This window comes from Mytilus californianus, unplaced genomic scaffold (genome assembly GCF_021869535.1).
Source record: "Mytilus californianus isolate M0D057914Y unplaced genomic scaffold, xbMytCali1.0.p SCAF_5, whole genome shotgun sequence".
NCBI classification, from domain to species: Eukaryota; Metazoa; Mollusca; class Bivalvia; order Mytilida; family Mytilidae; genus Mytilus; species Mytilus californianus.
Window position 1 is genome coordinate 3,248,724 of NW_026262701.1, and position 13,642 is coordinate 3,262,365.

General features: G+C 30.8%; 1 protein-coding gene across 1 annotated transcript; it reads left to right on the top strand.

The window, feature by feature from the left end:
* The first annotated feature begins 4,160 nt into the window (after positions 1-4,160).
* On the top strand, positions 4,161-8,181 carry LOC127700269 (ryncolin-1-like). Its single transcript, XM_052203690.1, has 5 exons — positions 4,161-4,308; positions 4,977-5,128; positions 5,919-6,012; positions 6,370-6,534; positions 7,748-8,181. Exons 1-5 carry the CDS (start codon positions 4,287-4,289, stop codon positions 7,990-7,992), a joined length of 678 nt encoding a protein of 225 aa, XP_052059650.1. The 5' UTR covers positions 4,161-4,286; the 3' UTR covers positions 7,993-8,181.
* Positions 8,182-13,642: the final 5,461 nt, after the last annotated feature.

Here is a 13,642-nt window from a genome sequence, read left to right on the forward strand (position 1 = left end):
TGTATAGTTTTCGTCGTACTGTTTACATTATTCTGTATATTGATTTAGCTTATATTTTTAGATAAGTTTTGGCTATCTAAGTGTGTCAGCAGAGCTGATTACTCTCTTTTTATCCTATTCTTGTTGATCTCCCCTTTCCGTGTAGTCTGTATGTGAATTCAACATAGATACGTTTTTCTAGCGTACCATTCTTATCATAACAGACTAGTGTTTGATAATCTTAGTGGATAGTCTTTACACATAACAATTAACCGTCTTAGCTTCTAAATGTCTGGTGTACCAAATCATAAGACTGGTATCTTTGAGGAGTTTTTAAAACCACTTGGTTGATGGCACTTCTGGTCGACGGTTGATTCCCGATGGTATCACAGCTCAGAAATCACCAAGAAAATATCCTTGAAATGATCATTTTCTGTAAATTTACTGTTGATAAAATCTTGAATTATTCAAACATAAAGATTTTTCGGGTCCAAGGTATATAAATTGCTTTAGCCGTATTTGCACACTTTTTTGAAAATTTCGTTTCTCATGTTTTTTTACTTCGTATATGATTTGGCCTTGCAAATGTTTTAATTCGAGCTCCTTTGGTAAGTCTTAAGAAGACGAAACGCTCCTTGAAATAGCGTAAGCATGATAGCTGTTGGCATATCCTTCTAAAAAGTATATAATGGGGTATATATTTTTGCTATTCAAAATATATGAAAAGGGTCGGGTACTCAATGTCTCAGCTACTCAACCTACCACAAAAAGGTCGAAAAGCACCACCCCTTTCCCAAGATCAGGCATTGCCAAAGCCAAAAATTAGAAAGCCAAACATGTAAATGAATCGAAAAACATGCTCATGGTATATGACCAGAATGGACCTTAAATTCATATGAAATCAAGTTTTCCTGAAGAAGTTGGAACCTTAGTTTCTAAAAAATCCTTAAATAAGGAACATTTACAAACAGAATACAAATGAGGGGTAGATCGACAAGGATAGGATATAAAGAGAGGAATCAGCTCTACTGACACACTTAACAAATAACCAAAATTTATCTAAAAATAAAAGCTAAATCAATGTACACAATGAATTAGATCAGTACAACAAAAACTATAGTCAATATTTCGATATGTTTACCATGGTTTTATATGATACACAGTGCACTTAAAAACCTTTAAAATGTATTTATAGAATTTTATTAAAAAATCGGATAATTTCCTGATCGCAAGTATAACAAAAAAATTGTCACAAAATAAGTTTTATTATTTGTATTGTTTTATTGATCAAATATCTAAATTTTAAATATTCTCATAACTAGCTGAAATTGGAAAAAGGACCAAAGACTTAAGACAAAATGAAAAGGGTGTCTTAAAATTAATTCTTTACTATGAATGCATTTGTGATACTGTAAACATATAATTAGTGTAAAAAGATAAATTCAACTCTACTTTTTTTAATAGAAAATCCTTGAATACCAAACTTCGCTTGCAGCAGATGAAAAAAAATACATTTTAATAAATCGTGAAAATGTGTGCATTCGAAGAAATCATTTCATATTGTATTCTTGGATCTAGGTGTGGTCTTCGGAAAACAAGACATTGAAAGGAGAAACATGATATGCAAATAAACAATTCAAGTCACGCTACGAAGCAATTGATAGTTTACTGCTAGTAAATGTCATGCCTATGTATACACGATGATTTACAGCAGCTTGTCAATAGCACCCATCATGATGCCGATGTTGGTCAGTTTCCTTTACCTTGTAATTTTGTTGCTTGTAGAAGGCGCTACAATTGAAAACTATGAAGGTAGGAAAGCTTATTATTATACTCAAATATTAAATTATCAATCAGGAGATATAAGATTTAGATCAATGAATCTATACAACTGATGCTTTGAATGTCTAAATAAATTTTTAACCACAGCATTGGACGATGTTGTAAATAATTACAGGTTTTCGTTCTACATTACAGTGTTCTTTTTTGGGTAAGGTTTGTAAGTGGGTTTGAACGTATAAATTTTAGTCATAAAAACCAGTAGGCTTTATATATTAGTCATTGGATTCTTAGGCTCATGTACCAAAGTAATATATATGTAAACGTGTTTCCCAATAGAAAATATTTCTTCTTATTAGCCTCGATCAAAAAACAGAAAACCTCACAAGCAGGGGCCAATCGGAGAGAAATATCCGACGACCTGACTGATAAATGGCAGACAAATTATAAGCGAGAATCTTCGGACGTGGACACAAAGGTTGATGATATAATGTACTCATTACAAGGTATTTTTAATTTGTTTTTTCCCCTGAATTTTCAAAAAGAGGAATAAATATTTTTTTAGGTTTATTTTTATTCCTAATGTTAATTGTGTCTTCCGAGATCCAAATTGATATTATTAATGCAAACTCACTCACATATTTTCCATTAGAAAGCTTCCGGTAAAGAGTAAATTCACACCCAATCATGCTCCTAACTGGTGTCCCGTTAGTATATCCACATATTTAAAAGCTTTAAAACAAATGACCAGATTTTAGTAAATAATTGAATAATCCTATTAACTCATATCATTGTCATAATTAGTTTTCAATTAGTAAGTCGGTATTTCCCTTAGCACTTTTGTCTTTTTTTAAAAGTATTGGCTGAATTTGAAATCAATAAAAAAAAGATATTCTGCAAAATTCGTCGCTTTTCTGGATTTACCTTCACCAGGAATGTTCAAACGTATTTTTACGTTATGAAGCGAGGGACGTAACATTTACCCTGAGGAAGGTGGAATCTAAGTTTCTTAATAATTTCCTTATTTATCAAGTTATATGTATAAATCATATCAGTACCAAAGCACATACTACTGGGCTGGTGAAATCCTCGGGGACTAATAGCAGAGTTATCTACACAGTGTTCGTATATGAAAATAACACTTATAAACGAAGCGCATTTTTGGATTTACTTCAACCGTAATGCATAAACCGAAACATTTCAAAGCCATTGATATATAAACTAGTTTGTTTTGCTCACACATCGTTGACAATATAATGGAATTTTATGCAACTGTCATACAAGTGAGAGGTTTAGCTAGCTATAAAACCAGGTTTAATCCACCATTTTCTACATAAGAAAATGCCTGTACCAAGTCAGGAATATGACAGTTGTTATCCATGCGTTTGATGTGTTTGCGCTTTTGATTTTGCCATTTGATAAGGGAATTTCCGTTTTGAATTTTCTTCGGAGTTCGGTATTTTTGTTATTTTACTTTTTTCTAGTAGAAACGTTCGGAGCTACATGACACTGAGACATACACAAACATAGTCAAATTCAATTAAAGTAATTCTAGCCTATTATGTTGAAGATGTTCAAATATTTTGACCTAGAGTATCAGTGAAGAATCGATATTCGTCAGGTACAATAAGAATAAAATGTTAATATAGATCCCCAACATCCACATCTGTGATAATACAGGTTTTCCTGCCAGATGACGTCGGAATCATATGATACATTCTTACCATGTTGCTTAACCTGGTTTAAATTGTTTTTACATTTGTTTATACTTATGTATATTCTACATTACTTTTTTATGAAAAGATAGTTTACCATGTCTTAAATATTTTAGGGATATGTTTTCACGATAAACCCAAAAAAACGGCGAAGCAACTGTTAAAAGACACTCAATCCATACTGAACAGTGAGTTTTAGGTTATTTCAGAATTCTTAAGAGTAAAAATAAAAACAAAATAATGTAAAATGATAACGAGTAAAGTGATAAATAGAGCATTTGTTCTTATTTAAAAAAAATACGACAAGGACTGTCTTAACCCTATTTTTAGTAAAGATTTTATTTTTTTCTATTTACTTATAATATCAAATTTGCGATATAAAATAATATCTTTATTTTGAATATTTAAACTGGTTTGATTCGTTCAGAAAGAGTCACCTGTTCATCTGGTTTTTTTAAAGGTAAACTGAAAACGGCTGATAGAAAAGTGATATTGTAGAGTTATTCCCAAGATATAAAATCTACCAAAATTCGTTTTATTGAAATTAACTTTTATTGTAGATATTGATGTATACAAAGATGTAGTAAAACTTAACACACAGTTGAGAAATAAGCTGAAATGGATAGTGGAAGGCAAGTATTACTTAACAAATAACATTGAATCATTATATTTATTTGATATTTAAGTAATATGATTTGAATAATCTAGAAAATGAAAAAAAATCAAGAAAATTACCAGCAAATGGAAAACTTAATAAGTTTATGAAATATTTCAGCGAGCAAAGGCCCGAAAGAAGAATCGAGTGTAATAAGGATGTTGAAAAATGACGTTCAGGGTAAGCACATCTATTTTGTATAAGGTTATATCTTTCTCAAAAAGTTGATTATTGTAAATGTTGAACGGAAATGTGGCCATGTTGCTTTCCCGTCTTAAAGACATTAAATTTTCGCTGTATCCTTTTTTTCAATCTATGCCGGAATAAAAATTTAAGGGTAGAATCAAACTGACAAATGTTTTTAATAATTATTGAATTGAATTTTGTACATTTTGTTTTCTTACATAATATTTCTGAATGCTACAAAGGTAAAATGAAACACAGAATTAAAAAAATATCTCTTTTGATATAAGAAAAAGTACAATAAACATGCACCGGTCAAAGGATATTTTTTGTTTTCCCCTGAAATCTCTCTTTCGTATGACCTTAACTGTGCATTCGTTAGCTGAAAAAAAGAAACATAAAACACCTTTAATTTAAGGAATTACAAATGTTAGTTATGTATTAAGTATACACATATGTTTTATTATTTTTATTTTGAAATTCCCGTTCAACAAATATCTTCACAAGCGTGTTTTTACATTTAGATGATTTGTCCAGTCGACGTTTGCATGTTGTATGTTTTTTTTTCCGTCTTTGTGAAGCTATGCATGACAGTTTTTATAGGGGATGTTGCCAATCTATGGTAAGGCTTATGACAATAATAAATATTTGATTATTAATTGTAGGTCTATGCAAACCTTTGGGTTTAAATAAACCACAGGACTGTTCTGAATTGAAGAAGGTACATAAGAAGAGCGGTGTCTACACTATATACCCAGACAAATCTACAGCTATGACTGTTTACTGTAACATGGATGAATACGATGGAGGTTGGACGGTAGGTGTATCATTACCTTTCAGTATTAAATTAATTTTACTAGACGGTAAACTGAATAAGAAAGACAATAACCGAGTAAAGTATTACTGTCATTATCATTAAGGAAGACATTGACGACAGTAGACATGTGTGACTTTTCAATCGAATAAAAAAACTACATACGGTGCTTTTCTCCAGCAACATTTATTTGTGATTTTCATATTCAAATTTCTCCCGAAGATTACCTTCTATTTTTTGTTGCTTTTTAATTTACTGAATCTTTGCTCTTTAGTGTAATAAACTATTTATATATTTTTTTAATCAGTTTGGGCTGTTTATTCTGGGCATGATTTTCTTGCCATTTATCGAAAAGGTATTAAGTTTCAATCTGTGATTTCATTTTTGTCAAATATTTATTGAATTTTTCTATAAGGTAGAATATGAAATTGGAGTTTTTAATAAAGTACACCTTTTCAATACCTGTACCTTTAAATGTTTGTTAAGAAGCTTTTAGTTTTGCACTATGCTTCTTCGACAAGAAAACTATGGGTTGATTTCAAAATGTCCTTATTTCTAATGACAAAACGCTGTTCTTGGACTATTTGATAAAACCATTTTGCAACAGAAAACTTAACGTACGTGGTAAATAATGTGAAACAGATTCTGCATTACGTATTACCCCTTTTGAAATACCAATGGAGTTTATGTATTTTCTATTATAATTATGATGATACTGGGAAAGTTTTATTTTGTTATGCATTGATATAAATTAAAACATAAATAATGCCTTTTTGTTCTTTATTTTGTAAAGGTATTACAGAGACGACAGGATATAACAAATTTTTACAGAACATGGGCAGAGTACAGAAAAGGATTTGGGAATGTCAAAAAGAGTTTTTGGCTAGGTAATTGTTGTATGAGTGCAATTAGGTTTTGATTTATTATTTCATCTTGCATTCGCTGCTGATGAAATAGAAATAATAGAAACAATTTCATTTCTGGTAAATGTTATACACTCACATTAATATTCAACATGTTGTACAAAAACCAGTAAAACAAAAATACAGAACTCCAAGGCAAATTCAAATAGGGGGAAGTCCATAAAAACTGTTAAAATCAAACGCTATCAATTAAATAAGAAATTTATTCTGACTGTTTCATGTAATATTAATGTATTAAAGAAAGCAAATGATAAATATTTCAAACGGTTTAACATACATTTTGTTAATTTCAATCGTATACTCCTTGCTTTTTTAAAACAGGGAATGATAATATACATATATTGACTTCAAGTGGAAAGTATGAGTTAAGGATAGATTTAGGTGACTGGATTGGGAACAAATGGTATGCCATCTACAAGACATTCGCAGTTGGAAATGAAGCAACCAAGTATATTTTGACGGTTGGAGGATACAGTGGGAATGCAAGTAAGTTTATTTAATCAAACCAAAAATGCAATTATAAACTTTTGCATTAATCTAATGAATGAATTCGTTGTGTTTCTTCTCTTATAAGTATCTTTGAATGACAAGATATCTAACAATTTCACAGATTTCAACTTAAACAAAAGATTTTCAATATTGATTAAGAAATTGATCTTAATTTTTCAAGACCTAAACGAAAGTTGTACCATTTCACTATAGAATTCAGACTACCATGTGACAATATTGTTTTGATCTTATTAATTTCAAATACAAATGAATGCACAACCTTTACAGAGATTAAAAGGTCATAGAGATTTACATGCGGAACACCGTTTAAATTAAGTTAAATGATAATAAAACTATTGTTAACCAGTGTCTAATATATAATTAGAAGAATATTTAATTTAAAGTATTGAATGTTTAAGTAGAGCCTGTAAACAAAAAATATTCAGGATAATTTTCACCCCTACAACATAAAAGATATCTGAAGAAGACTATGTCCGCCCGTTTAAGGAATACAAATATAATCGATTTATTAATTCAAAACCTCCTATGGTTCAAAATTGAAATATTCACTTTGCAGAGAAAATCTTTACACCTTCCAATTGCTTTTATAAGTTTTCAATCTTTTTTTCTGAAATTGACCACCACAACCGACATTTCAAAACATTTATTACAAACGCGATGATTTCAGTTTTCATATTGGTAAATTTGGGTAGTAAAATATAATCGATCATAACAATTTCCGTTTCCGTATCTCATTCAACTTCGTCCTTTATTTTGCCTTTTTAACTTTTATTCGATCGACACTGATCAGTCTTATGTTGACGAAACGTGCTTCTAGCATTCAAAAATTTAAGCCTGGTAACTACATGTAAGATGCACTGATTTGATAAGGAAAACGAAAATATTTTCAAGTATGGCGATTTCGTTAACAGCTGTAGACCTATCACTAACAAATTTCTTGTTACATTATTTAGATTAAACAGACTATTTTGAATTTTCAATAAATATGTAAATATATACTGGTATCTTTTTCAAGAATATCACATAAAACCTTTGGTATTTATAAATCATGAATATTAAATGGCAGTATTAAAGATATTTTTAAATGTAAAAAAAATTCAAAAGGTTCAAAAATTGAAACTAAAAATAGAATGTTTATTGAATTTTATTTTTAATATGTTATTGGTATCATCATTTTATGTCATTACAGAAGATGGATTGAAGTATCATAATGGATCGAAGTTTTCAACAAAGGATCAAGACAATGAAAAAGACTCAAGAGACTGTGCAAAAACAGCTAAAGGAGGATGGTGGTACAAGGGCTGTCATCATGTTAATCTCAACGGTGTCTACAAGAAAGGAAAAACAAGTCACTGGGATGTTGTCAGTTGGAATTTGATAAAAACACAAAGCTATTCTATGAAGTTTGCACGCATGATGATCAGACGGGTTTAGGATTATCTTTGAATTGCGAAATATATCGAAACTTATAAAGCATACTAACAATTTTGATAATTCTATCTCAGTCATATTCAATTTAAATAAGCAGAAAGTTTTGTATCATAAATTATTTCTAAGTCAGAAACTGACTAGGCTATCTATGTTAAAATTTACTACTCGAAATTAAAATGTATCAAAACAACATACCTGTTGTGTTATAACTTTCAATGTAGAATTTCAAACATAATATAAGCAGTTCATATGTAAAATGTTTGATGTTTTTCATGATTTATGCTTGATCCAGTACGTACAGCGGTACTATATACAGGACTGTCTATTTAAGTTAGTACATGCTGTCAATTCGTTGCATTTCCATTGTCAGAGATTTGTTAACAAATTAATCAAGTAATTTGGCTACAATGACATCAACAAATTACAGATTAATGCGGTCTTATTATTTTACATTTGAGTACATATAAAGTTATGGTCTACAAAATATATCTGTAATGCAATTGATGATTTTGGTAGCCAGTATCACTAAATAAATGTACATAAAATTTTACAAATGAATGAAAGGAACGCCAAAAGACATATAAAAGTCAAATGACCAATTGATGTGATATTATTTTGCAATATTTTTCGAACAAACATTGGTACTGGGATTTAAAAAAGGTTAATATATTGTGAACGAAAAGTGTCACTATACTTAATAATGTAATAACACCCAACGTACGGTACCTTCATGAAGTGAAGGTTGCTTAATACTCCCGTAGAAGTAATTGTGATAACAGGTTGACAACAAACATTATCATGACATAGCTTAAATCTTTGGTTTGCACATTTTTTTTTGGTTTGTAGAAGTGTGTTGTCTTTAGATGCACTTCATAATTTGGAAAAGTTTTTTCCATTTATTAGAGTCAATTGTGGTTCCTCTCTTAACCTTCTGACATATTGTTTGAACACGGTAATAACTGTTCACAGCTACTACAATAAATAAAAAAAATATAAAAAAAAAATAAAAAAAAATAAAGGGCTTGGAGGAACAATTGAGGGTCTTTCCATCTACTTATTCACACTTGGTGATCATTTAAGTTCAAATGAATTTGTTTTAAAGATAAAAGAGGTTAAGAGATTTTTTTTTGTATAAAATATAAGAAAACTATAGTACTTTGCAGTTTAAAAAGTCACTTTAAGCATACGAAAAAAGCTTGGGTAACAATAATTTCATAATAAATTGATATTTGAAAATTTGTATTTGGAAAGTAGATAATCAGCATCTTTCGATTAAATGAAACGATAGCTTACTTAACACCGACTAAAATTAGAATTATTGTATATTAGTAGTCTGTTGTTATTTATGTATTATTGTCATTTTGTTTATTTTCTTTTGTTTCCTATTCTGTCATCGGACTCAGACTTCTCTTAAACTGAGTTTTACTGTGCCTACTGTTGTACGTTTGTTTTTTCTACATTGGCTAGAGGTATAGGGGAGGGTTGAGATCTCAAAAATCATGTTTAATCCCGCCGCATTTTTGCGCCTGTCCCAAGTCAGGAGCCTCTGGCCTTTGTTAGTCTTGTATCATTTTTAATTTTAGTTTCTTGTGTATAATTTGGAGTTTAGTATGACGTCCATTATCACTTAACTAGTATACATATTTGTTTAGGGGCCAGCTGAAGGACGCTTCCGGGTGCGGGAGTTTCTCGCTGCATTGAAGACCCATTGGTGGCCTTCGGCTGTTGTCTGCTCTATGGTCGGGTTGTTGTCTCTTCGACACATTCCCCATTTCCATTCTCAATTTTATTTTGATGTTTTAGGTTATAAAAAGTCACTTCACGTGTGTCAGATGATAACTTACATAACACTGATTCCAAAAAATTATGGTTTCTATGATATTTTGCTTAAAATAAAGGAAAGAAATTGCTACTTCACGTTTACACTATTTTATTTCTGATGTCGTATGATTGTTTACTTTATAGTGATTCCGAAAATATATGGTTTTCAAGTGATATTGCATGAAACTAATGCAAAAATGGCTAATTCGAGTTTACATCAGGTCACTTTCTGTTGACCTTTTTCTCTGAACCTTAGGCAAAAGACCCCATGGAGGTATCATTTATCAGTATGAAGCTAACAAATAAATCATCACTTTAAGTAGCAAAAGCGCATTAACTCCTACAAAATGTTCTCAAATAGGTTTAAACTACTAATAATAGTAAAAGTACCAATTCTTCGCCCTACTGTTCTTTACATTTAGTTCCATTTTGTTTTTTGTCTTACTCTTTTTAAATGTGGAATAACAATAAGAACCATGGTCATATTCTTGAACGTCAAATTGGCTATTGAACTTTACCTCAATAACAAGGTCAAGGATCTCATTTCAAAACATCCGAGTCTCTAATGTGAATGGTTAAGACCTTATCCTTCAAAGCAGCTTATTTTAAATATTTAAGTGACGAAAACTTCTGAAGAGAGTCATCAAAGCGCTTCAACGCAACGGATTGGCGTTATGTTTATAGTAACATACATTTTGACAAAAACCTTATGTCGGTTACTTTTGCGGTTTCTGAGGAGTTTTTAAACAAAGTTCAAAATTAGGAACATGACCTTGGCCTCAGTTTCCTGTCTATAGACCAGGAATCAACTCTTGGTCACTTAAGATTTATGGTTTATGATTTACACATTGGTTCGATATGCGTTTGCTTGAAATAATTGAGACATGGTCACTTCCGGTTGACATTAATGACGGTCATATGTCGACCAGCTTAATGCTAAACAAACTTTATCATGTACCAGAATAAAGTTATAGAAAAGGTTAAATCTATAACTTCAAATTGACCTTTAACCTGCACCTCAATTCCAAGATCAAAGGGTATCGATCTCAAATCAAAAGACCAAGGTTTTTAATATAAAATTGAGAATGGAAATGGGGAATGTGCCAAAGAGACAACAACCCGACCATCTGTAATAACCTGACAACAGTATCGTAACTATGTTCCTTCTGGATAAGCCTGTTTAAAGGTTTGGTTAGCTTTTGAGGTGAATGACGACATTCATGAATTACACAAACAAATACAACAAAAAGGAAGTAACGCTATTACATGTAGCTGGACCGCCTCGGTCAAATTCAACCGATCATCATGAGTGCCATTTAAACAATTTCTTTCACTTTTTTATAATACAAATCAAAAGACCCAGGTTTATAAAATGTATGATTAAGAAGTTATCCTACCATTCAGCTTATTTAGATATTTAAGGGGGAGGGACACTTCTATAAAAAAATCACTTAAGTACTCCGATCCAAATGTACTGGCGTTGCGTTTACTTTTACGGTTTGTGAGGAGTTGTGATATTTAGAACATGACCTTGACCTTTGACCTTGGTCTCATTATCCTGCTTTTGGGACCAAGGACCTCACATCAAAAGACTCTATGATTTACCGTTTATGAATGAAACCAACAAATACAAAAAAGGGAAATAACTCTAATACATGTAACTAGACCGCTTCGGTCCACTTCAACCGATCATCATGAGTGCCATTAAAACATACTTTTTTAATTATTTTGAAAAAGTTCTTGAAAATATAAAAGATAGGTAGAAACTGTAGAAAGCAAAAATTGTCAGCTGTGCAAGAGCGACAAAAATGCACAATGGCTGTAACATTTAAAAATTCATAAAGGAGATATTACCCTTAAGTGACATTTGATGGCTTTTTTTTTTAGTTCTGCCAATTATCTTAGAAATTATAAAAATTAGTGTAATCCAAGATCTACGAAAATAGCATAACTGATTGCAATAAAGGTAAAAAAAAACGATTGAAAATAAATTATATGTTCCAATCCGGAGGGAAATACACGAATGTGGGTAATTATATGTCCCAGTCCGGAGGGAAATACTCAATCTAAACAAACCAAAGTTCGGAATCCTGAAATAAGGCATGAATTGAATAAGTCATAGTTCAGAATCAAGGACGCATTTATTAACAAAACAATTCTAACTCAGAACCCCGAGGAAACTCACGAGGAAACTCACGAAAAAAAAAATTATTATTCAGAATCCAAATAGCAACTACAAACAAATACGTTATGTCAACTTAATATCCAGATTTTTACAAATTATATGCCCAATTGAAGCGTATACGAAGCCTAATTTTAATAAGAATAATAAGAATTCTTCATTTTCGTTGAATTTACACAAAACATATATTTCTATAGTATTACATGGTTGAAATTTATATACTTTACTGATATACTTTACTTTGTTACCGGTCTGGGATAAATTTCACATCAAAATTTACATTGGATGGCCAGTGTTTTTAAACAGGAATATTATAGTGTATGAATGAATGAATTTTCTATTCTCATAAACAAGTACATAGCTACAGAGACATACCAGTGCATATATGATACGTTTTTGTTTTTCATATGTAAAAATAGTTTAATGTTGGTTGTAACACGTCTTCTTATTGGCTGAAAGTGTTTTGTCTGTCAGCTCATAGACATAATTTTGTCAAGTGACCGTGACCGTGACGTCATCAACGTTTTGTTTTATGTTTTTCTCCTTAAAAATGGAATTTAGAATTAAGTTATCAGGAATGACTGTTTCATTTTTTTTTCATATTCGAAATAACCTAATAAATGTGGTACACGGTTTTAAATAACCCGCTACGCAAGTTATTCAGTGTACACCATATTTTTTATGTTATTTTTACATAGACAGAAAAAAATATTACAGTCATTCCTAAAATAAATAACAATATAAAAGTATGGAACTCTAACAAGGAAGACAGACTTTCACTGATATATATCATATAAATCTACACAGTGACTTCTAGTTCAACAACATTTTCAGAAAAATAATACAATTGTCATTATAATAATGTTAGCATTTTTGGACGGTAAAATAACATGAATAATGTGGTATTATTTTTCTCTATCTTTGATGCAAAAATTGCATGATATAATGTAATGAAATCCATCGCTAATTCCTAAAGATCCATAGTGGTGACATAACCTTTTCAATCTCGGTATAGGTTGTCCAATTCCCGTCTGCGCTGGCAAACGATGATTTTCACATCTAAATTTACACAAAGTATAAAAAAGGCAGAAGCGGTAAATACTTTTGAAATTTGAATTCAGTCTAAAAGTCTTGTAAATTTTGAAAGACAGACTTTTCAAGGATCCTCTCTTGTAAAAAATGATCTTTTCTTCAATACTTAATTTTATTCATTTTTAAATAAAATAATAATGGCCATGCCATACATTTGACATGCCACAATCATCGAATAATTTCTAAATAAATAACATCCATGTATTTGCTATGGCATTATTGTAATAATAAATATATAATAATTTATAAAGTATACTGAATACTTTACCCTCATTTGTGTTTTTAAGAAGGCGACAACTTAACAAATCCTAGTTTAGCATATAACGCAATGGAGTGTCTCCCATGTTCTCCATAAACCATAAAATAACATAGATGTCCTTTATTTATCAATTCAAATCAGACGTGGTTGCATGTTCATATTGTGCGAAACGCCAAAAGGACGTCGCTCTTATCATTGGATTTTACTGTCAGACAAAAAGGAATCCAGATTGTCACATTCAAATAGTCTACTCTTTTTTCTCAACTTATACATAATTGTATTAAACAGTAATTTTTCAA

Excerpts from the sequence above, each read along its gene's own strand:
- LOC127700269 (XM_052203690.1), top strand. The coding sequence starts at position 4,287 with ATGTTGAAAAATGACGTTCAGG. Across the intron at positions 4,309-4,976 it reads GTTGAAAAATGACGTTCAGG|GTCTATGCAAACCTTTGGGT; the intron begins GTAAGCACATCT and ends TATTAATTGTAG. Across the intron at positions 6,535-7,747 it reads AGGATACAGTGGGAATGCAA|AAGATGGATTGAAGTATCAT; the intron begins GTAAGTTTATTT and ends ATGTCATTACAG.